The 27887-nt window shown below is 44.6% G+C and overlaps 2 protein-coding genes across 5 annotated transcripts in view; one reads left to right on the top strand and one right to left on the bottom strand.

Moving 5' to 3' along the window:
• The window catches only part of bmp1a (bone morphogenetic protein 1a), a 39247-nt gene extending 21040 nt beyond the window's left edge, over positions 1-18207 (top strand). Inside the window, exons 8-20 of one of the 2 annotated variants that reach the window (XM_085178874.1) lie at positions 1260-1375; positions 1547-1649; positions 1919-2035; positions 2380-2525; positions 2639-2834; positions 3079-3204; positions 4282-4475; positions 4599-4779; positions 4897-5022; positions 5187-5314; positions 5681-5894; positions 6194-6444; positions 7744-18207. In XM_085178874.1, the coding sequence (XP_085035000.1) occupies positions 1260-1375; positions 1547-1649; positions 1919-2035; positions 2380-2525; positions 2639-2834; positions 3079-3204; positions 4282-4475; positions 4599-4779; positions 4897-5022; positions 5187-5314; positions 5681-5894; positions 6194-6444; positions 7744-7878 (2033 nt within the window). In that variant the 3' untranslated portion in view covers positions 7879-18207. The remainder of the gene's footprint in view (positions 1-1259; positions 1376-1546; positions 1650-1918; positions 2036-2379; positions 2526-2638; positions 2835-3078; positions 3205-4281; positions 4476-4598; positions 4780-4896; positions 5023-5186; positions 5315-5680; positions 5895-6193; positions 6445-7743) is intronic. The other variant, XM_085178875.1, reaches the window with a different exon arrangement.
• disp3 (dispatched RND transporter family member 3) lies at positions 10537-24125 on the bottom strand. Of its 3 annotated transcripts, XM_085178873.1 has the most exons (22): positions 24107-24125; positions 23778-23867; positions 18822-19823; positions 18522-18741; positions 18303-18439; positions 18072-18206; positions 16141-16301; positions 15812-15987; positions 15611-15702; positions 15338-15502; positions 14835-14996; positions 14602-14748; positions 14362-14498; positions 14098-14267; positions 13866-13996; positions 13408-13592; positions 13165-13291; positions 12869-13014; positions 12614-12773; positions 12383-12496; positions 12121-12293; positions 10537-12034 (listed from the first exon to the last, which is right to left on the bottom strand). In XM_085178873.1, exons 3-22 carry the CDS (start codon positions 19813-19815, stop codon positions 11678-11680), a joined length of 4089 nt encoding a protein of 1362 aa, XP_085034999.1. In that variant the 5' UTR covers positions 19816-19823; positions 23778-23867; positions 24107-24125; the 3' UTR covers positions 10537-11677. The 3 variants fall into 3 exon arrangements, with proteins under 3 accessions (XP_085034999.1, XP_085034998.1, XP_085034997.1); XM_085178872.1 differs by lacking the exon at positions 24107-24125 and having other exon boundaries at positions 15812-15951; positions 23778-23919; XM_085178871.1 differs by lacking the exon at positions 24107-24125 and having other exon boundaries at positions 15812-15951; positions 18072-18439; positions 23778-23861.
• Positions 24126-27887: the final 3762 nt, after the last annotated feature.

The following is a 27887-nucleotide window of genomic DNA, read 5'->3' as shown; positions in this document are numbered from 1 at the left end:
TGTACAAGCTGTGATGTGCAGACACGCGTGTTTACTCCCAACAATGTAAACCACGCGGCTATACACTAAGGAGAGTTATGTAATCCTTGTACTTTTCTGAAGTTCTGAAGTTCTGCTGAATGCATTTGGTGTCAGACAGTTAATTGCAGGTAAAGCTGGGACAGCTGAGCAGTCAGTTTCAATGAGTAAACACAGTGCTTGGTCACCACAGTGGATCATCCAGTGTGGTTTCAGGGCAGAGGTGGAAGTTTTAAATGTATCTGCGTGCATCACTGCAAGTGCTCTGTCTCTTTCATCACGGAAATCGCTGTCTCCTGAGGAAGACTGGATGATGTGGCACACGCTGTGGGGGGATGAGGTAGTGAGTCTCTCCATGTGTTCTTGGAAAAAACTAAAAAAATTCTTAAAGAGCCACGGATCTCCCATTCATGCAGCATTCCTAGGAGTGTTTGTCATCTCAAATGTGTGTTAGTTAATGGCTCAGGATTGGCAGAGCTCCGCACAAAGCGTTATTACACACAGCTTGAAGCTCGGTGCTCGTCGGTTTCTTGCTTTGAACGCAAACAGGCAAGGAGAGTGTTTTCTTAACTCTTACTAAATGAAGTTCAAGGTAAAAAAAAAAAAAATCCAAGGGTGATTGTAAGTGCTTACACGCCACTCGAGACGGACAGCTGAAGATGCCAATCTAGCCTTCTATTATTTCCTTGTGCCTTAATTAAAGGCATCTTTCCCCCAGTTGGCTGGAGCCTCACACACTCATTCTTCTAGGCTGCATATTGTTTTGGACTCAGTCGTCGCACACTTAGTTTTGCCAATCAAACTAAAGGTTGTTTCTGTTTTGTTTTTTGTTTTTTTTCACTGGCAACACGTACATAATGCATCACATCCTCCAGAGGGCCGGGTTATTTATAGTGGGCCAGGTTTATTTTCAGAAGATGCTCAGAGAAAGTGTCTCACACTCTCTTGTTTCCTTTGTGTGATCATCATCTGGAGTAGGTGGGGGAAGGGATGGGTGAGATGAGGGGTTGTGGCTGAATATTATCAGCAGATGTGCCTTTGAACATGAAAGCACTGCCCTTTTCTTCACATTGAGTGTTATAATTCCAGCATCAAGCATCTGTCTCCGCAGCCGCAAGTTTCAGAGGATCTACTTCAGAGCTGTTGTGGGTTTTTTTCAGTAGCTTAGGTGATTTCAGACAGAGACTGACTGGCAGAGCATCGGGCCTGACGTGCAGTTGTGCGTTTGTCTCTGTGCACAGGATGTGGAGACAGTCTGCAGGACAGCAGCGGGAATTTCTCCTCTCCTGGATTCCCAAATGGATACTCGGCCTACATGCACTGCATCTGGAGAATATCAGTCACACCGGGGGAAAAGGTACGAGCTCACGGAAAGTGTCAGATTTGATTTGAGGTGCCTTTAAGCAAAGATCACTGGCTCCTTCATGTTGATGCAGTTTATTGGTTTCATCATATTTATCTGAGATTTAGCAATGTGTGACCTTTGCCCCCTGCTGTCCCAGTAATGGGTTTTTATTTTTTTATTAAGATCATTTTGAACTTCACCTCCATGGATTTGTACAGGAGTCACTTGTGTTGGTATGACCATGTGGAGATCAGAGATGGATACTGGAGGAAGGCACCACTTAAAGGTCAGTTTTAACTGAATTCAGAGAGCAGCTAACGAACAACAAACCCCCAGATGTGTCCTGGTCAACTTTTGTGTTAAGGGAAAAAAAATATTAATAGACATTCAGTTTCAGAAAACCAACAACTGCTGCAAGTGAAAGCTGGGTGCAGTCTTTGGTGGATGCAGTGTGCTTCGTGTGAAGTTTGTAGAGCTCTGGAGACAGATTTCTGCCGGTACTGCGGGTGTTGTGAGGTTCAAATGTTTGATTTTATGTTTTCACCTGTGACCCAGGTCGTTTCTGTGGCGATAAGCTGCCCGAGCCGATCATCTCCACTGACAGCCGCCTGTGGATTGAGTTCCGCAGCAGCAGTAACTGGGTGGGAAAAGGTTTCTCTGCTGTTTATGAAGGTGAGCACTCATTTTCTTCCATGCATGCTGAACGCAGGGTCGGATCACACATCCGACAATATGTGTAGAAGCTGTAGCAAAAAAAAAAACCTTTTTGGCTCTCCTACTGCTGATGTGTCAGGCATTTTATGCTGCATTAATCAGATCTTGGCCAGGTTTCACATTCAGCTCTATTGTTTGCAGACCGTGCAAAGGGATGATGTATGTGTGTAAGTGTGAAGGCATTGAGTTAATCCCCAATGCATAAATCAGTGAATCAGCAGTGAGCACCTTATTTTTCCAAAGGAAAATACTGATGATATAGCAATGAAATACCTCAGTGTTGTTTTTACTGTCACATGCAGCCATCTGTGGCGGGGAGGTGAAGAAGGACAATGGCCAGATCCAGTCTCCCAACTACCCCGATGACTACAGGCCAAACAAAGTGTGCGTGTGGAAGATTTCTGTCGCTCAGGGCTTCCACGTAGGCCTCACCTTCCAGTCTTTTGAGGTAAGACACCAATGCATTTTTAATGTTTTTAACAGAATAGTGTTCATGCTTTCTTCTGGATTTCATGACTAATTTTTCCCCTTTTTGACACCAAATCTTCTGCTTTTCTTTAGATTGAGAGACACGACAGCTGTGCATATGACTATCTAGAAGTGCGCGATGGGATTTCTGAAAACAGCCCTCTGCTGGGCCGCTTCTGCGGCTATGACAAGCCAGATGACATAAAAACGAGCTCAAACCATCTGTGGATGAAATTTGTCTCAGATGGCTCTGTCAACAAGGCCGGCTTTGCTGCAAACTTCTTCAAAGGTGAACTTTTTAAGTGCTGACAACTTCTAGGAGAGAATGTCAGCATCTGAATTGAAGCATGTTCCAACATTCACTCTGTAGGTCATGACCTTTTTAAATTTTCTTTCATATATCCTTGTTCTTCTTGCACCTTTGCGTTCTGTGCGACCCTCTTTGCTCGACTGCTGTTGTTTTGGAGGGTTTTCTCTCGTAAGCCACTGAGCCAGGGGGGCCAGCTAAAAGGGCCATATCTTTGTGTGTTCAGAGATGGATGAGTGCTCCAAGCCGGACAACGGTCGCTGTGAGCAACGCTGTGTCAACACACTAGGCAGCTACAAGTGTGCCTGTGACCCAGGCTATGAGCTGGCTGCTGACAAGCGCAGCTGTGAGGGTAAGTACAGGGAGAAAAGTCACCAGCCCTGCTCACCATGTCATTTACATGCTAAAGCACTTTACACAGTTAGCCACCCAAATACAATAAGTACAGTCAGTCCTACTCCTAACAGCCAGCATTAATAGTGGTGCTGGCCAGGCACGGCCTTTTCTGATTTGTGTTACAACAATGAAAGCTTTATTTTACCTCAAATTATATGTTGTTGTTTAAGACCCAATTGCTAGCACACACAGCTGCACAACATTACCATTTAATCCCTTTCTGCCTCTACAGGAAGTCCGCCAACTACCCATCTCTTTGCTGTGTGTACAAATATTTCGCTGATGTTGAATTAATGGGGCCTGAAATTAAAGACAGACACATTAAAATGAATTAAAAAATGCATATAACTGAATGTAGTTCTCTTATTAATGTGTTAATATTAAAATAATGCATATTAGAAAGGATATACATTCATGGTGTATGTGCAATATTTCCACATGAAGCTTGCAGACAGTGTTTTTTTTTGTTTGTTTGTTTGTTTTTTTAAGCACTAACCCCCTGTTATGTTTTAGATAACTGATGCACTCGTATATGCAAATATTCAATTTCTTGCTTCAGTAAACTTCAGGGTTCAGGCTTTACATGGTTAAGATACATTTTTATATTTTAAACCTGCATTTAAATTGAGTTAAAATGACCCCTAAAACCTCTGCTTATATAAATATCTGTTAGATATTGTGCACTATTATTATTTCTGGATTTCAACACAGTCCATGTGTCAGCACAGCTTTTTGTTTTACTTAGTTAATGACTGACGGAATTAACTAAGAATAGCCAAGTGATCTAATGTGTATCACCAGCTGCTGCTGTTGTGTTATATCCTGCGTTGCTACTACAAAGCTTTGGCAGAAAGGTCAGGCAGTAATCACATTTTTCTGAGGGTTGTTATGTTCAAAGGAAATCTCAGATGGCAGCGTAACATTTGGAACCAATCCTTGAGAAATATACAGTGATATCATGTATTTATTTATTTTTGTGTGTGGACACCTGCACGCATATCAAGCTGCTTATTTTTCTGTCTTTTGTGTCCAGCTGCTTGTGGAGGTTTCATCACCAAGCTGAACGGTTCGATAACCAGTCCAGGCTGGCCCCGAGAGTACCCCCCAAACAAGAACTGCATCTGGCAGCTGGTTGCCCCCACGCAGTACCGTATCACTCTGCTCTTTGACGTCTTCGAGACTGAGGGCAATGATGTGAGATTTGGGGTTATGTTAAATGAACAATGGGTGGGTTTGTTCTATACTTTTGCTCCTTGTCACTGCGACGCATCTCTCCTTAATCATAGCAAATGAAGCATTTCTCTCCTCCTTCAGTTTTGTAATTAAAACCAAATAACACGTCCTGTGCAGGTTTGTAAGTACGACTACGTGGAGGTACGCAGCGGGCTGTCGGCCGACTCGAAGCTACACGGGAAGTTCTGTGGGGCAGAGAAACCAGAAGCTATCACTTCGCAGTACAACAACATGCGCATCGAGTTCAAATCCGACAACACAGTGTCCAAAAAGGGATTTAAAGCGCAGTTCTTCTCAGGTAAGTCTTCTGGCAGGGTTCTGCACGGTCTCTGCTTTCACTCACTCAGATCTGCTATCCGTCAAGTCTTCAAAGCGAGCAGTCGTCAGCGTTGTTGTGTCCTCTGTGGTCCTGCAGATAAGGACGAGTGCTCCAAGGAGAACGGTGGCTGTCAGCATGAGTGCGTCAACACCTTTGGGAGCTACAGCTGTCAGTGTAGGAGTGGTTTTGTGCTGCATGAGAACAGACACGACTGCAAAGAAGGTATTGCACATAACATTTTTTGTCTTTTGTCTTTTTAAATAGATCTATCTACTCGTCTTCTTCTTAGATTTTGGTGAGAGTGCAGTGCTTGAGCCTATTGTAGATTATCCTGACGCAGAGCACCGTGTTGACATTTTATCCCTTTCTTTCTTTTTTCCTTGCAGCTGGTTGTGATCACACTGTGAATAGTGTGAGCGGCATTATTACCAGCCCCAACTGGCCAGATAAATACCCCAGCAAAAAGGCATGCACCTGGGTGCTCACCACCACTCCAGGTCACCGCATCAAAATCGTACGTGCCACAACCTCTTGCTTGTCAGTCATTTATTTATTTGTTAGCAGCTTTATCTGCATAATTGAATTGCTAAATCCGCTGAGAACATCTGTGTTTACTGTGCTCATGTCAGAAACTGTTATGGCCTTCCTAATGATGATGTGTGGCTCCCCCTTCTGTTATTGTTTTTACATTTTTGCCCACTGTGCCACAGATATAGAGTCGGTCATTTGCTGAAACAATGTCGTGCGTTGATCTTCCGTGTGCCGAGTTAATTAAGTTCTTATCTTCTAGAAATATTACCTTACTATCTCGCTAAAAGACAAAGGGCTTTAATGTCTAAGCCTTATCATTCGAGTTGATCTTCCTCTTCATTTCTAACAGGCTTTCAATGAGATTGACATGGAGGCCCACCTGGAGTGTGCCTATGACCACATTGACATTTACGACGGGCGCGATGGAAAAGCGCAGAAACTGGGTCGTTTCTGTGGGACTAAGAAGCCTCCACCCATCACATCCAGCGGCAACAAGTTGTTCATTCGCTTCTTCTCTGATAATTCTGTGCAGAAAAAAGGCTTTGAGGCTTCCCATACTGCAGGTGAGAGTTGTATTACAGCATTCAGGGTTTTTTCTCCTAAAAAAAAAAACAGTGTACAGTTTCACATCGGTTTTTGTTATTTTTAAGTCAATTAGTTATATCAAACCTCATGAAGGGCTTTAGATGTTCTTCCAGGATTTTTAGGTCAATGTTCACCACCCTGTCTCAAAATGTGATGATTCAGACCATGTTCAAGAATCCTTTTGTAACAGGATGACTCTAGACACAAAAGCACAGCTGGTCCCATCTGCCCACTTCTTTCTGTCTGCAAAAATGCTTAACTCAACTTTTCTGTTCAGAGTGTGGAGGTCAACTAAAGGCAGAAGTCAAAACCAAGGACCTGTTCTCCCATGCCCAGTTTGGAGACAATAACTACCCCGGAGCCTCTGACTGCGAGTGGGTGATTTCGGCGGAGAAAGGCTACGGCGTGGAGCTCATCTTCCAGACCTTTGAGATCGAAGAAGAGGCGGACTGCGGCTATGATTACATGGAGCTCTTCGATGGCCCTGACACAAAGTCTCCACGGCTGGGGCGCTACTGTGGCTCAGGGGTAAGAACATTATCCAATAATTCTCTGAGATTCTTTTTTGGGTAACTCCTGCTGCAGAGAAGCACCGTGACTGGCCGGATGTAATTATCAGGGAGTTGTTGGAATTATTAATCCTGTCAAAACTGATCCTGTCGCCTGTAATGGGGTGACTTTTCTGACCCAGCCTGGGGATTTTGATTCTGGCTTTAAGCCAGCGGGCTCCTCCTGAGTATGGGAGTGCTGCTGTGGAGGTGGCTACAGGTCAACATAGCTGGTCACTCCCTGGGTGTCGCTGGACTCTCTGGCACTTACTTCCAGCGGTGAAATAATCAGCCGATGGAGGCTGCAGCTGGTCTATGAAACAATGAGTCCTGTGGGGAATAGTAACTCGAGTTTCATCAGGTTAGAGAACAGCTTGATTTCATTTACAAGATTTTCTAATAAGCTTTGGCCTCTTATTCACGCGCATTCTTATGAGTCATTCGCTGTAGGGGACGTAACAGCCCGAGTTCCTCGGGGAGCAGCTCCTCAATCAAGTTTCCTTTTATAAAACAGGTTGAAATAAACTGACACAGTTCAGTCCAAAGTAGAGTAAAAACTCATTACGTTGTGGGGGAGGTTTACTTTCAGCCCCGAGGCTTTTCTCAGTTACACAGTAGACTGTTTCTGGGTCTACAATAAAATAGAATGGGCCGCTTTCTTCTTGTTTTAAATCCCTTTCCCAATAAGCCAAGACTTACAGGGCGTTATGTTGTGGCGAATTTTCACCGGCGGCTTTAATCGGCAGTCCAGTGTGTTTACAGTTGGTCGCGCGGGCTTTGACTGCTCTGACACTGCAACGCTCGTCTTTGTGACAACCACGGGCCAGCTGATTCGGCGCCTTAACAAACTAATGATTGCTCGAATTGATTTTTTTTAAATCAATTTTCACATGATAATGGTGTTCTGACAAACACTTAGGTCAAATGTTTAATATTTTTGTACTCACGTAATGCAATTACCTCCTCTTTTTGAAGCATGTGTGTAGCAACACATTATATGGCTCTATTCAGGGAAGAAATACGCTTTCTGCAGCGGTGCACTTCAATATGAAGCTCAAGCAAAAAACAAACAAAACGGAAAAAAAAAAGAAGAGAAAGCTGCAGAAGGCTAGTCTTGGACCCAGACCAATGGCCCCTGGCTTTTACAGCAGTAGCAGTCAAGAAGCTCTGTCAAACTCACTGATTGGACTTCAGCATGTGTGAAGTCCTTTTAGTTTGAATTGAAGTTCAGGGAAGCAGAAAGCCACAAACGAATCTGTTGTTTTGTCCCTCCTGACAGCCTCCAGAGGAGATCTACTCGGCCGGTGACTCCATTGTGATCAAGTTCCACTCTGACGACACAATCAACAAAAAGGGATTTCACGTCCGCTACACCAGCACCAAGTTCCAGGACACACTGCACTCACGCAAGTGACCAGCGGAGGCCAGAAGGGGCCGTGCAGGGCAAAGGGGCAAACGGAGGGGCCCCCAAGGGAGGCGCCAGCCAGACGCTCGGATCCCTTCGGCCAACAAAATGAATCAGACACGACAGAACAGCCGCAAGACCACCAACCGCACCTCAGCTCCTAGGGGCTCTAGCTCCCCCCACAGACTGTGAGGAGTAAAAGCCATTCTGCAGTACACCTTGTTTTTACCTTTCTATGGTTAGGATTGGGGTGGGAGGGTGGATGTCTGCTTTAGGTGGACAGTAGGGGAAAATGTATTGACCCAATACCCCCAGATATGTTTTTTTTTTGTTGTTTGTTTGTTTTATTCTTCTTTTTTTTTTTTCTTCTTTTTTTTAAAAAAAAATACATGCCGAGAAAGGCACAAAGGAAAACAGTGGATTCTCAGGACCTGTAGGAAGGCGGGCATCAGCTGGACAGATCCCTGCTTTTGTCAGGCCAGCCTGCCACATGCACGGGGAGGAGAAGAAGAGGAGGAGGCATATGGGGAACATCTCCTGCACTCCTCAGTAAAGGCTCTCTTCACCTCACTCTCCTCTCATCCCTTTGATTCAAGGATTCCTATCCATAAGAGGATTAAAAGGACTTGACTTGAGATATCGATACTGTATGTCAGTCAAGTGCATGTAATTCCAAGGCAAGGAGGAAAACGGTACCGTGACAACACCAGCATTTGTAATTGGCTTTGTCCTGACAACCAGCGGCAAGATTCTCGTTGTTACCATTAACAAGCAAATGTAGGAATCTGTTATCTTATCAAAGGACTAATAAATGAAATGTGGTCCATATCTTCTGGTTGGTAATTGCTTGCCTGATGACTGGGTATTACTGTACCTCCGTGTATAAAGTAATGTTTGATCTTTCAAAGGGAACGTGTGCTTTTCTCAGTTCGAACCAGTTAGCACTTTACAGTGAATTGTTCCAAAATCATGAGCTTATGGAATTTTGTGAAATGCAATGCCAGTTCACTTGTTTTTAAATGCATTTTATCTCTTATTCTGTTATTATATATATTTTTTTTTTTGTAATTGCTCCATTTAGTTCCTCAGGCATACTTGAACATTGTGTGTGCCCTGTAACATGGGGTAATAAAGATATGACTTATGTTTCAGTGTTGATTTACACGTCTGATGTAAAATAATTTCTCTCCAGAGAAAATGCCTTTTTCTTGCTACAATGAAGTATTTCTCAAGAACCAAACGAGCCTGGGTATTTATTGTCATAGCGACTACATATATAATGTAATGGGGGGAGGTATTTCTGAAGTTAGCCTTATAATTGCCTTCCGATGTATAGCCAATGGTCAGTGTTGAATATACTTTGTTGCTCACTCATTCCTTCTCTTTATTTATTATTCAGCACCATGTTGCATGAGCCTTCTGTGGTCTGACACACTTGTTTGATGACTGACCTTTTATTCATACTGCTAATTGAGCTCAGCTCTGTAAACCTGTTTTTTAGGCCACTGTAGTTAAATTGTGTTCTGGCAGAGATTACCCAGGACGTGCAAGAAGGAGTAACAGACCAGAGGACTTGAATGGTCCCTGTTTGAAGTAAGTTTGTTCTTTTCCTGTGTTTGCAAAGGTTCTTCAACAAAGTCAAATATAAACAGACTATCTCTTATTCATATTATCTGTTATTCAGTATTTATAGACGGGAGCTTTTTCATTCCAGACGACAGTAGGAAAGCATTTGCTTTTCCACTTTGCTAAATATTCATTCCTCTACATGTAACATCACTCTGCCTCTGATTATTCCATTACTCTCCTGTTGCTTTTTTTCTTTCCATGAAAATATGAGGAGCAGAAAGATGTTGCTGAACAAAAAAACAACTGCTCGAGTGCCTGACAGTAGGGCCTTTACTCTACTTAACAAAAGTACTGCACATACATAAATGTGTAACTAGACTGCAGGCTTGGAGAGATCTTTTTACAAACAAAACAAAAAAGTACCATGTAAATTAATAGACATGGCTATAGGTGGGTATAAATAAACATAAGTAGAGACACATCTCAATATTTCTCATTATTTTATATCTCAAGAGTTATTGAAATAAGTAGAAAGAGATTGAGAATATCGATAAATGAAGGGGTAGCGAGAGAGATGTCAATAGATGGTAGACAGAAATAGCTGTGAGAGATGTCGATATCAAGCTCGATACATCTAGGTACCCTACAAGAAGCACTGCGGTAATAAAAAAAAAAAAAAAAAGGAGGAGGAAATGAATGTGAAAGGTACACAGACATTCAAACACTCCCCTTCATTCACAGTGGAAATTAAAGTCTCTCCAGAACAAAAGTCAATGGGTTTTTTTCTCCTTCTAATTTTACTCCTATTTGTTCTCATCTTCCTACATCCATTTCCATCACGCTGAGTAGAAAATGCCTCTTTGTGTAGAACAGCGTCCCTTTATTTAATAACCAGCATGAAACATTAATGCAATTCATTGTTTCATCTGACCTCTTTCATATGAGTTATTAACAGCCGCCCAGAGATGTGAAGCAATCTACAGTAGCTCTCCCGGTAATTATGTGATTATAAGCCAACAGCGACAGGCCGTCATCCCGCCGCTCCGTTACATAACCGTACAGGAGGAAGGAAAACAAAAAGAAAAGACCCCGAGCTTTTCTGCACCTGCTTTATTTGACATCCACGAGTAACAACACGCACATAAACCAGAATTTACTGCTCCTGCTGCAGTCAGCCCCTCTCCCCCGACCGTTATTATGTTGTGCGGTTTGACAAATGGCCGTCACCTTCACTGCGGGGCAGAGTGGAGACGCTATTGAGTGGTGCTCTGAATTGTGGGAGAACAGAGCAGGTTACAGTGAGAGGCTGTGAGTGTGGTGGAGGGCTTGTGGAGTACACCTGAGGAGCTGATAAAAGGTCTCTTTTAACCCAATGACAAAAATAGACACCTTGAAGCATTTTGTAAGATCTGAGATAAAACGAAGTCACAAAAGAGGAAAGTGACTTGTGCTAAATATTGGCTTTGAGAGTTCTTCTAAACGTGTGTTGGCAGCATCCAAAGCTCAGTTCAGAATGAGTAAGAGCAGCATACGCAGACATTTACATCACCTTACATTACATTTAACATAAAAACAGAGTATAAATTTGGTTTATAGAACTTTTAATCCAGCCACAGTGGGACATCATAAGCTCTGATACAAATGTGGCTGAAAAATCACATTCAGTGCAAAATCGAGACAAAGAAAACAAAACAACGAATAAAACAAAACAAAACAAAGAAACATTCTGATGCTTCACAACATGGTCACGTATCAAAGTGAACCATTAACACTGGTCTTTACGGACATCGCAGCGCTGCGCTGTCAGTGTTCACAAAAGCAGGTCACAGAACAGTCAGCAACTCTTCACAACTCAATAAGTAACACAGATGAAAATTGTGACTCAGTCAGTGTTTCCCAACAACTACTCCATCATCTAGGGCTGAAGATGAAGGGGGGGAAACAAACCAAAAACAGCTCGTGTGAATCAGAGATCAACCTACTATTATGAGTCACATATTCAGTTACACTAGATTTTAAAAAGAGACACCCAGAGTGAGGATTTTTTTCCCCTCTATACTTAACAATCCACTGATCAATACAAGTGAGAACAAAGAAAAAAAACTGTGATAACTCTGACATCTTTGTGCTGTAAAGTATGTAACCGTGTACTGAGCCGTTGTTTCACAAACATGGAAGAAAGAAAATAGTTCTCACAGGTTGCATACAGAGGAACGCCTCTGTGTGACATCAGTAGTGTTTATGTGGTGAGTGACTGCCAGGCCATGGCACCCAGCTGTCCCCCGACCCACCACAGAGCTGCTCCCAAAGAGGCGGCTGCCATCACAGCCAGGCTGGCCTTGAGTACAGCGCCTGGGTGTCTGCTGAAGCGGGCCGGGGCCACGCAGGCCAACGTGGCCACAGTCACGGTCAGGGTGAACAAAATGGAGACGGCCGTGTTAATGGCCACAATCTGGCCGAACTTGGCGAAAGGCACAATGACACAAAAGAAGAGAGGGACTGTGGAGATCGCTGTGGTGACAGCGCTGGACACTATGGCAACACCCACATGGTTCACTGCCTCCAGAGTCCGCCTCTGTCTCTCGGCCTGAGGCTCCTGCGAAGAAAATCAAGATTTAAAAAGTGCAGACTCTGAAAAAAAACCCACGCTGTGGTCAATTTTAAATTAGAATAGTCGCGTACCAAGTTATGAGAAGGCATAGAAGGTGTGGTCTCCCCAGCCAGAAGGTATCCCTCCACCAGGTGTAGACAGTAATCCACTGAGGATCCAACAAGTATTGACAGAGAAATTGCCTCCACTGCTCCCATCTCCCATCCCAGCCAATACATGAGCGCCACTACCAGACAGATCACCCCTATTCAAGACCAAAAACATGAGGGAAATGCACTCTTGGTTATTTGAAAACATCACTTTCAAATGTAAATATGTTAGTGCGGCTCTTACCGAGAATGGTCACGAGCACGGGCAGCAGCAGCAGAGGATGTGCGGTAAACACAGAAACAGCTGCCACGCAGATGGCCAGAGACAGCAGCAGACTCCAGAGGGCACTCTCCACACCTACAACAGGATAAGAGGGCAGCACTTTCAGCATTTTTATCTGTCTCCAGTTTTAGAAAAGGAAAAAACAAAAACGAACACTGCATCTCTTTGACATCTGCTCCACCTCTCACTTGCCTATGATTTCCATGAAGATCTGCTTCCAGTGCTCACACGTCTGGAAGCCTCTTTGCAGAGAAGAGGTCTGCGGGAGAGTTGCGAGCTGCTCCTGGATGAAGTTCTCCCACTGAAGGAAATCGGAATACGTCTGAAATGAGGATTTTCCCTTGTATGTGGTCTTACAAGGGTGGCGGAGGAAGAGAGAGAGAATTAAGGGGTTGTGGCAACTCTGAAACCGACAGCGGTTTGTCGCATGGAGATGAAGAGACTTACAGATTCGAAGGCCATGGACAGCCAGCGGACCTTCCCCCCATGCATTCCCACCGCTCCATGGGACAGCTGCCCTGGGAGTAGGTTGGGTTCAGGGAGAGAGTGGCACTCGGGATGAAGAAGAGGCAGAATGGAAGATAGCTTGTTGCCTATGAGGAACAACAGACTTTTTAGCCTGCTTGCTGTCAAATCAGAAGGCCTAACCTTGCTGATTTGACTTTATATTACTTTTTTTGTGCCACAAAAAAACCCACATTTGAAAAGTTACTTTCCCTTCCCAGCACATAAGCAAATGTTACCTGATGGCAAGCACTGTGCTCCTCCCGGCTTCACGAGCTGTGTGTTTGCACTAACAGCTTTGCAGATTTTACAAAGATGCCCCATCTCCTGGAAAATATCAAAGTCTGGATCCAGTATAATGCTGCCCTTTGGAGAGAATCAAACAACAAATTTACATTTGGTGAGAAAGTCCTTTTAAAATCCGGTGCGGCGTTCCTCCAGTCGACAGTTTAAGATGCATGTGGCGCAGGTGTGACCATCACCATATCTCCAATCACGTGGTTGTCCCTGCGTTCGGTTCGGTTCACTCCCAGGATCCCAAACACAAGGAAAACCATGGCTCCGGTGTCGACCAGAGGACGCACCGCCGGTTGGCCGCACACACCGCCGCTGCACGGATTGAAGCCAAACGTTTTGGATGGTTTTGTTTTGGCAGCAGACGAGGGATCTTTGAAAATAGAAGCAGAGAAAACCCTTTCAACCACGTTTATTTATACAGGGCAAAAATATCTGCATAACTGGTGTACTGTGGAAAAAAAAAACTCTCCAGAGGATTCACTTTAAGAGGAGAAGTCACATCAGTGCGTTTTCTCTGTAGTTAAGACTCAACTAAATGACAGGAAAAAGACATTTGTGCAGCGTGACTCATGCGGAGTGAGAACTGTTTTCCTGATGATAACAAACAGTCTTTATGTTTATCACGAGATGCTTGCTTGCTCACCGCTGGGAAAAAACGTATAAAAGCTTCCCCGTGAAGCTCCATCAGGCCCAGAGCTAATGCCACAGCCTGGCGGGTTGACACACACGCGGCTGGGATGAGGTCTCAGACGGCACTGAGCAAAGTACAACTTCCTAAAGGGAAAAAGCAGAGCTAAAAATGACAGATTTCCCCACTAAAACAACCTGACAGCCTGTCTCAGTCTCTGTTTTACATCCTTCCTTTGTGCCTTCACCTGCTGTGTTGCTGTGGAGATGATGCTACATAAAAGGAAAAATCTGGCGTCCAGCCATGACGAGGATCACACGAGCCGGACGTGATCATCCAGCTGTCGTACGGGAGGTATACGTGGGAAACACACACTGTCATTCTGGCGGTGTAATTGCCATGGGGCTGATTAAAAGCCTATTCAAATAAAACAAGATTAGTTGTAAGCTGCTTTAGTGGGACTCGAATTATTACCAATATAATCAGGTTGACTTTTTTCCTGCTCTCACACCTGGAACGATGACACCTCCTCACGCTCTGTGCTGCACATCTTCCACGGGGACGGGATGCTGGCGTTAAGGGAGAAGCGGTAAATGGTTGTAGAGGCTCCGTGGTCTAACTTTGATACGTACACTGTCACAAGAGGGCCTTGCAAAAAGGTACAAAGGTCAGGATTTTAAAGACAGGAAACAGGGCTTAAATGAGAAAAGGGCTGGGTTTGGGTTTTTTTTTTTATGTGCTGGGTTTTTACCTGTTTGGTTAGCGAGTGAGTCCTGTTTCACTTCACTCGGAGCAGCAGCGGGAGTTGTCCTGCTCGGCCTCTGCTGATGTGTAGGATACAAAAATGCAGACGAGGGAGCGTGGGTGGGCAGTGGGTGGGGTTTTTCCATGAACACACCTGCAGGACACAACATGTATTTTTTTTTTTCTTTTGATATTCGTTCCAGATCTAAGAAGTTAACCGAGTTGTGCTTCCACTCTTACCTGAGCACATGGGACAGGAGATGCCTTGGCCGCTGAGGTTGCTCCGCAGAGCCAGCAGACTCTGGAGGTTTGTATCTTGGCGGAAAAGAAGAGGAGCGTGAGTGGCCGGCCTCAGGAGACAACAGAAGGCAGCTGAGAAGACCAGAACCAGGAGAAAGACACCTGGGCCGGAAGGGAGATGAACAAACAATGACAGAAAAGAGGGTTTGATAGAACAGTTGTGGGACAGATCAGCAGTGAGGATCAATTACAGTTACTCTCAAAGAGTGTGGATGAATCTTTCATGAGAATGCTTTGCACTCACTCTGACAGGCAGAATCCCCTCAGGGCAAACAGAGATTACAGAATTTCTTCAATAATTCTTACTTAAGCCTGAGGTGACTCTCACATCTAAACCAAACATTAAGAGCTCTGCACACAATATCTTAGAAGCCCCAACCGCTGAGTTTTGGGATATAAATTGATGTTGTCTTTGAAAGTTCTGAGTTAAGATTAAATCTCACCTAGAACAGTTTTCCGTCGCTCCACAACCGGCTTAGCCACTAAGTGCTTCAAGGCCCACTGAAGATTGGTGCTCACCACACCCACGTGCCGCTGCCCCAGAGGGGACAGAGGTGTCTCGACCGACAGGGACAGGATGGCCGCATCGCCGTCTGTGTCGTAGAAGCCTGGCAGAGACGAAGGAAAAGAGCCTCAGAGGTGCCCCGCGAGACACACTTTTACAACCAATCCTCCTGCCAGCCTTCATTCTGATGCTAGGCAGATAATAATCTCACCTGGCTCCATTTCCACTGACAGAAGAGCCACATCATCATCCTCGTCCGACAAAGGGCTGTGGTTCGCTGACAGGCCCGAAAACAACTTCCAGCTTCGCGGGGTGGAGAGTTTAGGGGGAGAGAGAGAGAGACAGCTGAGGGGGATTAGATCTGGGTGGGTGTCACACAGCACGCACAAAAAGTAAGGAAGCAAAAGCTTACCAGCTCAACCAGGCATGTTCACGAGGCTCCACAAACTGTGTCCAGATACAAAGGGCAGCAGGCATCAGGACAGACACCCAAAGCCAGCAGCAGCTGACGATGAGAGCCATGAATAGGCCGAAGTCATGCACGGCTGGGATCTGAGTGTCAGGTGAACAAAGCGCAGTGTAAAGGACCTTGAAACATTCAATTTGTGCTTATCTTGGGAAAAATGGTTGTCTGCTGAGAGAGGCACTTCTATTGACCCACTGTAGGAGAGTCATTTATACGCCCTGTACATGTCCTATTAACCGCTGTTATTTTCTTTTCTTTCTCTGTTCCATAATTACCTGAGAGAAGGTGTTAGCGGCATAAGCGGCCGCAGTCGTGAAGGAGGTCAGAAATGTCGCTCGGCCAGCTGTTTTAATTGTGTAGATCATTCGCTGCTGCGGCTGATGCAAATGAGAAGCCTGTCTGAAAGTGCTGATGAACACAAACACATCATCCACCCCTGAGAGATGAAGGGTAGACAAAAGGAGGACTTCTTAGCACAACTCATGACAAAGAGTTGTAGTTTTCCTCATTTCAGAGCAATAGCTCCACGTAGCATTTACATACAGCTGAGAGTGAGAAAATAAAAAGGACACTATGTTTGCGTCTTGTGCGTGAAATCAGCTAAAGCCTGCAGCTTGTTAGTTTAGCGTGAAAAGCCTGGAAATGGGAGCTAGATGGGGACCTACGAGAGGCAGAGAAATACAGTGAATTTTCACAGTGAAGTCAGTCATTAACATTTATACAGAGTATATATAATTACTCTGCACACAACACAGCTTTACTACAGCATGTCATATGGAGGGGATTATGGTTTTATGGGGGATTGTGCCATTTGCTTAACTGGTGACAAGACTCCATTGAGTCACTAGAAGTAGTAATTAAATCCCCTGTAAAAGTACAAGGTGGCACTTTTACATTTTAATGAGATTTAGTGGATCTGAGAGGCAGGCTTGTGGCTTCTTCTTCAATTCTGTATTTAGGTGTAGCTAAGCCAAGCTTGCCTTGAGCTTCACATACGATTACGTCTAACATTATAACCACTGACAGGTGTATAACACTGATCATCTCTTCATCGTGGCACCTGTTAGTGGATGAGTTATATTAGGGCGCAAGTGAATGTTGGTCCTTTAAGTAGATGTGTAAGAAACATAAGAATTTGAGTGAGTTTCAAAGTGTGCTGGCTAGACCGGTGCTCCCGGTCTGCAGTGCTCAGTATCTATCAAAAATGGTCCAAGAAACAGTGGTGAACCAGCAACAGGGTCATGGACAGCCATGGTTCAATGATGAACGTGAGAAGCGAACGCTGGCCCGTGTGGTCTGATCCAACAGAGAAGCTACTGTAGCTCAAATTGCTCTAAAAGCTTAATGGTGGCTCTGATAGAAAGGTGTCAAAATACACAGTGCATTGCAGTTTGTTGCAAATGGGGCTGCATAGCCACAGACCAGTCGGGGTGCCCATGCTGACTCCTGCAGACTATGTACATCCTTTCATGGAAACGGTATTCCCTAATGGCCGTGGCCTCTTTCAGCAGGATAATGCATCATGCCACAAAGCAAAAACGGATCAGGAATGGGTTGAGGAACAAAAACATGATTTTGAGGTGTTGACCTGGCTTCCAAGGCCCCCAGATTTTAATCCAATCAAGCATCTGTCCAATGTGCTGGTGAAACACGTCCGATCCATGAAGGCTATACAGCAGAGTTTGCTGCTAACATCATGGTCTAGAGCATAGGTGTCAAACTCTGGCCCGTGGGCCACATTTGGCCCGCAGTGTAATTACATTTGGCCCGCGAAGCCATACCAAATTTCTAGAGCTGGCCTACTGGTATTATACAGCTAATATCTATATATATATCGTTTAGTATTAAGCCTTGCTTGTTCCATATTCTGTTTTTCAGCAAAACTTGTTTGAGTCAATAAGAAAGGATTGATTCTGATATCTGGAGGAAGATTTTTTTCCAATAAATATTAATGTTAGCCCGCAACATTGTTCCAGTTTTGAATTTTGGCCCACTGTGTATTTGAGTTTGACACCCCTGGTCTAGAGGAATCCATGCCTCGCTGGGTCAGGGCTTTTTTGGCATCAAAAGGGGGACCAACACAATATTAGGCAGGTGGTCATAATGTTATGGCTGTTCAGTGTATTTTACAAACCCCAAAGTGGCATCAATCTTCATAAACACAAAGTGTTTTACAAAATGTCAAACTATTGCTTAAACGACTTACCGATACCGATAATAACAAACGCTGCAACTCCGTTGAGAATGCCCAGGTACCTCACGCCAAACACAACGTGGTATAAGAAAAGAGCCATCAGGCAGCTCAGTCCAATGCTAGCAAGTCCAAAGAAAGTCAAAAAGACTGCGCAGAGACAAGAAGAAGCTTGTAAATATTTCTGCGCCTTCAAACAGAAACATGTACACACATCGATGTAAGTGAAATACGGGGATACTGTACCAGAAAAGGAGGTAAGGACGTAGACAAGCACAGTAATACAGGCTCCGCTGACCACAGCCAGCATCATGTCATTGTGGAAGGTGTGTCTCACCTCGTCATCAAACAGCTCTGTTCCTCCATATAGCACCTTTACCTGACTGGAACAGGTCACACAGACAAAACAACTTTGAGTGTTTGCAATAGCATTCAGTACCTGTGAATACGGGAGTTTTTACTGACCTGGTAGACTGGTTGGCCAGGATGTCTGCATATTGGACCACAAAGTTTTTGAAGCGTGCTCTCTGCTCATCCACTCGGTCCTGCAGGGAGTAGTAGGATGGCAGAGGAGCTCCGAAGTGGATTTCACTGCGTAACAGGGATGAGGACAGATGTTCCGGGGACAGACTCTCATCCACATACCAGTAAAACTGCGGGTGGGTAATGGCCAGGCCCAGAGAACCTGCACATGAGGAGAATCAGCAAAGTTAAGTTGGGCTACCCCAAGGAGTCATTCAAGCTTGAACTGGAATTTCAACCTGCCTTTAATATCAGCCAAGTCTGGGCCCATGCCATCATAGTAGATCTTGCCTCCTCTCTCACTGGGGTAGAGGTATGACAAGAGGGAGCTGGGTGGGGAGCAGTAGGACGGCCCCAGTGGCAGATCCCTCAGTAACTCCAAAGGCTTCCAGCAGAACTGATGAAACTGTGGGTGCTGCATGAGCAGCTGCTCAACTTGGTGTATCGTCTGCAGGCGCTCTGGAGTGAAGATGTTGCGCTCGCCTTTGCCTTGAGCCACAAACACCAGCTCTATCCTCCACAGAGCCTGGCTCTGTAAGTAGTAATTGGGAACAAATCTGCGCTTCCTAATGAGGGAAAAAGTTGAATTTCCATCCCCTAATCTCGCCTCTTCTTCCCCTTTTCCTGGATTTATGCTTTCATGCGTCCCCGTTTCCCCCTGACCCAGATGAGGCGCTGTCCTTTCATCTCTGCTTGCTGCTGCTCCTCTCTTCTGATGATCGCTGGCTTGTAAAGGGTCCCTTTGGGGAGCGGAGGACCCCGTGTCCTCATTATCCATCTTATTGAACACTTCCTTCCTGCCCAGCTTCTCAAGCAGAAGCTCTCGCAGCGCCTCAGACTCCATGTTATCTATGTCTCGCCTGCGTCTGTCCCACGACCCCAGCTGAGTCTTTACGGCGATGGCCAGGGCGTCAAAACGTTCAGCTGAGAAGTGGCTGTGAACCTCAAAGGCACTGTAGGAGAGGTCTATGTCCAGAGGAGGGCAGTAGAGCAGCATGTAGGCAAAGAGGGCACATGGCAGCAGGACAGCTGCCCCTAAAACCGCCCCACTGGCCCAGGGTTGCGTGTAAACCCACCCCACTGCCTTCCACAGTCCACAAACCCAAGCATCCCCCGAGGAACAGCTCTGCTCCGCGGCGTGTGCTGCTCCATCCTCTTCCTCCAGCTCCTCCTCCTCTTCCTCTTCTCCACCACCCCAGCTGGTGTGAAACAGCAACGGCTCATCATCCACATCCATTGCGGCACCTGTCAGGGACACATAAGACCACTTGATCATCACTCACTTAACGTTATGGCTCTTCTCCACTTGGTCAGGTGAACATGAGCACAGCTGCGACAGAAAGGGGAACAAGGCAACTTTGAAAGTTGCGCCCAGAGAGCAAGGACACGAGCGAATTAAGTCTATCCTGAAGCAGCTGGCGACAAAGGCCGTCCACTGGTTGCTCGCATGGAGAAAATTGAGCGAGGGGGACCTTTTTCCCCCTTCTTGTTCTTCCCCTCAAGGGCTCGTAATAGAAAATGGCTGGCTGAGTCCTGCTTTAAGATGCTGATCACAAGGGCTTGGGGTGAGACAGGCTAAAAAGCTGTGATTTAATTCTTTTCTCTGCCAGCCCATGCAAGCCATTATCACCCGGAGAGCGAGTACTAGTGGGGTTCTACATATGACCAGTCGATGCAGTTGTTTCCACCCTGCACCAAATTAAATCATCTCACTTGTCTAATTAGTGACAAGAAGAGTGAGCGGGGTATAAAGAGTTTATCTCCAGCGATGGGCAGCCTTCGACTAATCGTGTCAATAGGTGTCACTTTCCCCCCCACCCCTACTCTTCTTTTCTCTCAGACAAGACATTGCAGACAGTTTGCATTCAAGTGGCAGTGAGTCTGCTAACTGCAGCAATTTATCTATTCTCTTTAGAACGATGCTTTAAGGTCAGCCAGGTAAGACATTGAATCATAATTATGTGTAAAAGATAGCTGTAGTCAGCTTTCTAGCTAGAGTGAAAAATCCATCATAAAAGAGAGTAATTTACAAATGACACGGATTAATCGATATTTGCAAAAACGATTCCTCCCGTTGGAGAGCAGGGAAGAAAGGCTGTTGAGAGGCAAACCCTTAAGATGCCAAATGAACTGTAGGCGTGCTGATTTATGGGACAGTTTGTGCTCTTACATCTAAACGTAGTTGATTTCACGGTGGCAATAAAGGGAGTGCCCCACTCGGAACAGCCAGCCTCCTTGTGCGGCCACCGTGCGACAGTCAGACTCCGGCTCACAGACTGGGGGATGTATTTAACGGGCACATCATTAAAATCCTTTACCCTCCAGTTCCTCGCCCTTTGAGAGAAACACTTTTGATGTTCTCAAACATCCACCATGGTTTCACGCTGGATTTTACATTCAATAGATCTTAAAACCTGCGGAGTTGAAAGCAAGAGCTCCGCCCTGCGTTTCACGTTCTTAGAAAAAAAGGCCGAATTTGGGACTTCTTTTAAAAATGGACAACACTTTGTTTTATTAAGCACCGTGTCATCCAAGTGCACGGACAAGGGCACCGCTGCCCCTTTTAATGGGAGTGCAGATGGGGCGCGCGGTGTGAATGTGAGCTTCCCGCATTTTTAGAGGATAAACGCATTAAGGGTGTTTGTTTGGTAGCTTTTTGTTTTTTAAGACAAAAGCTCAGGATGCATCACTAAACAAAAAGAAAACCATCTTATCATTATTTTCAGTGACTTTTCGCTTAAACAATACAGACATATATTTTAAATATAACAAGGAAAAATAATTTGTTCCAAATTGCTGGTGTAATTTCAACTTATTATGCTGGTTATCTGCGGCCATCGTGGGCTATTATTCCATAATGAGTCCTATTATGTTGTTTTCCTCTAATGCTGACTTTTCCTCGTCAAATGCGTTTTCGGTCCAAGCCTCACTATTCTGCATTGAAAAACACGAAGAACTAAACTCGGTGTGATTCTGTACTTGGGGGGTAAATGAAATTGAATGCAGCTACTAATTTTGGCAATTAGATTTTGGTAATCTTCTCTGCCCCCCTGCCCTCCCCTCTCAAGCATGTTTTGGTCGTGATGTTCTCGGCAGCAGATGAGAGAAGGCACACTGAGAAGTGCAGAAATATCCCACAGAAAGGAGAGAAAAACGGGGAAGTGGGTGAAGAGACGGCGCAGCCATCAGACATCAAACAAACCGTGGGCTTCTTGAAAATCTGTCAAAAAGAAATTTCTGCTAGTTAATAATTATGGAGGGGGGGGGGCGCACTACAGGTGCATCTTAGGGCCCGCTTCGACATAAGAAAAAGCCTCACAATCGAGCAGATTTCAAACTCTGAGGATGTATGAATGAATTAGGAGAGTGAGGCAGGCTCAGTGCAAGCTCTGCCTGCTTTTTATGATCCCTCTACTGTCTACATGTGCCTCGCAGCGGCGTGCAGGTACAGTGAGAGAGAGATAACTACCCACGGCCTCGGGGACGCATCCTTTCGTTTCTTCGCGATGAGTCTGGCACTCCTTCGCATCCAGGAACATTGCGCCTCGTGTACAAAAATTATGAGTGGAGTACATCTGCAAAGCACTGCGAGCGGTACGCAGCCTGGTATAACTAATGTGTTTACAAGCTGCCAGAACTGTTCAACGTCGCTCCTAAAAAAACAATAGGAGAGAGCAGTCGATTTAAACCACACCGGCGCAGGTGTGGATTAAAAAAATAAGAATAAGCTGGCATCGTGCATTAAGTGTATGTCGGTATAAAAGCAATCTGCCATATGGCTGAGTGTATATTAAAGCTGCGTCGCTCTTAAAGGAGAGGCTGTGGTTTTCTGTCTGTAATGCAGTTACATTGTGACAAATGAGACAGGTGAATGCACCAGCAGGCCTGGAGTGAAGTTGCACGTGCTGGGTTTTCAGGTGTAAAATTGTGTTAATTGTCTGAAAAATGAATTTTTGATGCCTTTGACATCCCGCTTGCGTTCAGGCTCACATGGGAACTTTGTAGCTTTTACATTTTTTTTCCCAACAAGTGATGTTTGTGCTGTACCTGCCAGCTCGTTGGAAGCACAGCAGGTGTAGGTGATGGACAGAGCTGTCTCGTATGTCGTGTTCAGCGAGATGAGGGCATCCAGGATGATGAACTGGAAAAACCTAATGTACGCACGGCCTCTCCCGTGAAAACACAGATAAGCTCAGTGTCGGTGTTATTACCCTCCTTTACATCTCTGGGTGATGTGAAGCCGGCGAGGTGTACGCTCCGAGCAATCCCCAGCTTGCTGTGAGCCTGAACCCTTCACATATCATCATTACTCTCAACATCTCTCTCAGCACTGTTTGCCCTCAATCTCTTGCCCTTTTCTTCCCATCAGTCTCGCTGCCTTTTTTTTTTTACCCCCACATCCCTATCCTGTCCACAAAGGTGAGAGATTTGTAACCTTCAATACTGATAGCGCGCGCGCGCACACACACACACACACACACACACACACACACACACACACACACACACACACACACACACACACACACACACACACCTCAGTTTATCTCCTCTTCATCTCATCCAATATGGATATCGCATGCTGCCTGCTGACCCACACGCATGGTGTAGGCTCAGCCAGCATAGCACCTCATTTAAAGGGGCATTGATTTCACCACTAGTGCTTTATGAATATATTCCTTATGCATGAGCATTCAGCAGTGTGTTTATGGCAGACGTGCCTCCAATTCTATACACACTCTCAATCTGTGCTTCAAATCAAACTCTCAAGGTCCATCTGCACCCAGCAGAGATGTTCATTTTCTTATTGTCTTTGAATTCCTGCTCAAACTGAAGGCAAAGCGCAAAGCTCTGTGCATACAGTGTGAGGCATCCAGGGGATCTAAAATTCAATTTCTCTCCCTCCCTTAAATGAAACTGAACACCAAAGCCTCATACTACACTGGAGGTAGTTTTTTTTCTCCATCTTGGCAGCATAAGAGGACATAGATAACAGTATGAAACCAATTTCCTACAACTTTCTAAAACAATTAGTGCACTTTATCTTTTATTTTCTAGACAAACAGCTTAAATGGTCTGCCTTCAGCAATCAGCATCTCATATTCACATTTAATTTAAAGAAAAAAGAAAAGATCAGACAAAAACAATAAGCGATCCCATCAAAGCAAAAGAAATCTGCAACACAGGGGAGAGACTTACCTGAGGCTGATGAAACAAAAATTACAGGTGGGGCGATCAGGCCTGTTTGGTCCACTTGTAATGTGCTGAACTTGTCCTCTGTAATTTCATCTGCTCCACGCACTCATGTGGGGGGGGAGAGAAATCATCAGTTAGTGTTTTAATGTCATAGTTAATAACTCATCAAGAGGCACACTGAGGGAGCCCTCAGCAGAGAAACCCACACAAAAACAAATCCACTATTCTCCCCTCACTCTGCAAGAATCCTCTAACCCCGGCAGTTCATAGTGTGTTGTTTTCCTCTCCTTTTATGCTCCCCAGTCCTTTCTCTCCCTCCCCTCCTTTCTTACCCGGTTGTCGAGGCGACAGAGTCAGTGAGAGACATTTCTTCCCAGAAGCTCCTCTCTCTCTCTCCCATGGCTTTGTTCAGGCTGCTCTGCTGACTGGCTCAATAGTGTACGAGACACAAGGAGGGAAACGCGGCTCGAAAACCTCTCTGCACCTCCCGCGACAGGCTGGCGAGCCCGCGGGGATTTTTATACAACTGCAAAAATGTCACCGGAAAAAAATTCAAGCATCAGTCAGCTAGTTACGGGTGACCCAAAGGATGCAGTTGTCACGGTACCGCAGCCAAGCCCCCTCCCATCACATCAGAGTTGGTATGGTCTAGTCTAGTCTCAGTTGGTGGGGAGGTGGGGTGTGCTATAAGAGAGCAATAAGAATAACTGGTTACAGTGGGAGACAAAGTGCAGGCAATTTAAAATAATCACCTGAGAAAAAGAGTTTATTAGTTATTGCTTCATTTTCATTCTTCAGCGCCGACCGAGTGAATGAAGCTGCTCAGCCTGCTGTCCTCTGTTGTAAATGGTTTGACTGCTGTGTTATACGGCAACTCTAATATTTGGTGGGGGCTGTAAATTCAGCACCGATCTCAACTGTCATGTTTGCCTTGCTGTGCCAGTACTGCACTCTCCCGGACTGTAGTGCCCTCGCTCGCTCTCATCCAACATTAATGACCAGCACTCTCCTCACACCGCTACGTTCAACTCATCCATCACCTCGCTCCTCAACCCCTGTTTGTGTTTAACTTGGATTGCCTTGACATCAAAAGGTGACAATCCATCATCTAAATGAGAGCAGATAACTGTAGTGAAATTTCACTCTTTCTGTGGCATCGTGGAGTCAAACAGAGAAGAGAGGTTTGAAAATGGGAAAGAGTGCGCGAGTGCTGAAATCCTGGAGGACACTTCATAGCTGCGCACTGTTTTCATCATGCTGCTGTAACTGTGACAGAGACATCTGTAAGAAAGACTTTTTCAGTCGCTCGAGATCAATATAGTGAAGAAGAGGAGTGAATCCAATCACATCTACTGCTAGAGCTCTGTGAGGGACAAACAACAAAAAACCAAACAAACACATCTTACGAAAACTGTTGGAGCTGCATGTTGTCTATGACACCAGACACACACACTTCACTGCATGGGATCATTTGATAGGGTTTAATGAGACCCTCCAAATGACATTTAGTCAACATTTATCACAAATATTGGCAGGCAAGAACTCATGAGGCAGTTGACACATGATCTTAATATACATTTAAATAATACAAAATATACATTCATCCATACCTTGACACATGCATACTGAACCATACATGCAACCGTATACAGGGCTTTCAGAAAAACACAGTGAAGACAGAATTACTGTTTAATAGTACCCTTAATGAGAAATTTCACACCCAAAGTGTACACGTTTCCCTCTGGCCTCAAGTACAGTTTATCTGTTTGGATTATTTTGGAGTGAATTGCACAGTTTTGGAGAAATTTGATGCCATCTCTTGAGCAGAAGTGGGCTAGACAGCTCTCACTTTGCGGTGCTGAAGGTACCTAAAAATCAAGCAAGTTCAACTCAGCCAAGCTTTCTTTGCATTAACTGGTTAAAAAGCAAACAAAAAGAAACCCTAAAAACAGCTGGTGATAACGGGTATCACAGCATCAGTTAGTGACTGCATCATTTGACTCTTTTTCCTTAAAATACATCAACTCAGCACCTCATATTTCAGACAGTGACATTATCTGACGTGGTGCTAGTACATATATCCATCCATCCATCTTCTTCTACTTATCCAGTTCAGGTTTGCAGGGGCACTGGAGCCTATCCCAGCTGTGATATAATGAGAGGGAGAGTACACCCTAGCTAGTCTGTCACATGCCTAACACAGACAGATAGATACAGCAGTAAAATATAATGGTAACGATGTTGCTGCAAATAAGAGGAGAAAGTAATGACGATATATATATATATCATATGAACTCATAATCATCAAAATCACACTGAGTGGTAAACACACTCGCCTATAGATCCTCGGTTCAATTCTGGGAACCCAGCCTGTGAGGGTCACAAGCCTGGATAAAATGTGAGGGTCGTGTCAGGAAAGGCATCCAGTGCCAAATCAAACACACAGTTTCATCCACTCTGACGACCTCTCGGGAAATAAGGGAGCAGCCTGAAGTGCCTTCCAATATACTTATTTTATCATTTGGTGGGTCTCGGTGCTGCTGTTTATTTCTAATGTGACAGCTGTATGTTAGAGCTCATAAACTTTAAACCTGATATACTTAAACATCACAGGTGTGTACATAAAAGAGCTGTGGATATCACTTGTCGCCAGCTTAAAGTGAAATTATTAATTATATAGTCTACAAATGTAAACAATTCATTTTCTAATTTGTACTCTATTAGCTGTATTTCCAGCAGTGCAAAGAGACTTAGCAGCAGATTAGGACCACAGAAGTTCTCCATCACCAACCGAATGTATGCAAATTCCTGTCACAATGCGACATACACTTTGTGCTGCTGCAGCTTTATAGCTGGGCTTCAGTGCGTTAGTAAAGTACGGCTTCAAAAAGTTGCATATACAAAACATATTCCTTCAGCGAGGAACAACTTTTCACTGAAAGCAAACTGAAAATAAAATAATTAGTGTAAACACTGTCCTTCCACCTGATCCTAAAAGGAAACTGATCAGATCATGCTCCTGACCGGGTCATGTGTTCAGCATCAGTTACCGTAGCAATCTAGCCAGGTGAAAAAGAGAGGCACCTTCGGGGACCCTGAAAACTCTGACTCGAGTTACCTCTGGTTGCCCTGTGTCATGTAGGAGCCGTCTTCTTTCATACCAAAACAATCCAGTAGACAAACAGCACTGCAGGTCGAGGAGGGGAACATGTATATTTGATCAGGGGCGAACTTTCTGTTTAAAGCAGGTCTTCCTGAAAAAGTCTAATACTTAGGATAACATTAGTTTTGGCTATTATCTGAGCCTGAGAATGGGGGAGGAAAGCCGGGAAGAGATGCATTATTTTACATATTAATGAATATTACATAATGAAACAGTGACTGGCACAGGGGCAAATGAGTCAGGGTAAATTAAGACTGAGGTTTATGGTTGGGAATGTAACAAAAAAACAACTGCAGGCAGGATTCATCTACATTTCTAATTGTCTCGCTTGCCTGGAGGCAGTTTATCTGAGCGGCTGGAAAGGGTCAGTAATACGAACAAGCTTATATCTCTGTATCATTAACAGTGGAAACAAGTGGATAATTGGTTTTGTGGGGAAGGAAACAAAGCTACAGGAAATTTCAGTACTATCATGTGGATCTGAAATATAACAAGCGTACTCTTTTAATGGTTAAAAAATAAAATAAAAACACACTTCAAGTGTAAGAATTGACTAACACTATGGTGCATACACACTTTATACTAAAGCTGTCCAGCTCAATGTGGCAGTCTTCTAAAAATCGTACACAAACAGAGGGAAGGATATGTTGGGCATGTTTGGTTTGCTCAACCAAAACTGGAATGTTTACAGCAGGCAGTAAAAATAGGCTCATATGCAAACGAGACTGGAAAATAAACCTGATATTGATTAGCATCGGAGCTGGAAAAACAATCCGCAGTCAACCTGTAATTTCTTTAAATGACTGCAGCCTGTCTTTAGTGTTGCATTGCAGTCTGCATTGATTTGACTTTCACTTTATTTCTATATCTGCTGAACACTCCAACAAAGGAGATTAAAGTCAGGAAATCTAATCTAACATAGTTTTAGCACCTGCTAAAGTGGGCTCAGA

Source organism: Neolamprologus multifasciatus, chromosome 12, assembly GCF_963576455.1.
Source record: "Neolamprologus multifasciatus chromosome 12, fNeoMul1.2, whole genome shotgun sequence".
NCBI lineage: Eukaryota > Metazoa > Chordata > Actinopteri > Cichliformes > Cichlidae > Neolamprologus > Neolamprologus multifasciatus.
The sequence above is the reverse complement of the archived record's forward strand: the minus strand, read 5'-3'. Positions and strand labels throughout refer to the sequence as shown.

Coding starts and splice junctions, on each gene's coding strand:
- disp3 (XM_085178871.1), bottom strand. CDS start 19,815: ATGGATGTGGATGATGAGCCGTTGCTGTTTCACACCAGCTGGGGTGGT. Junction 13,997..14,097: donor TCTCCACAGCAACACAGCAG/GTGAAGGCACAA, acceptor TTTTCCCTTTAG/GAAGTTGTACTTTGCTCAGT. Junction 13,015..13,164: donor AGCACAGTGCTTGCCATCAG/GTAACATTTGCT, acceptor TGTTCCTCATAG/GCAACAAGCTATCTTCCATT.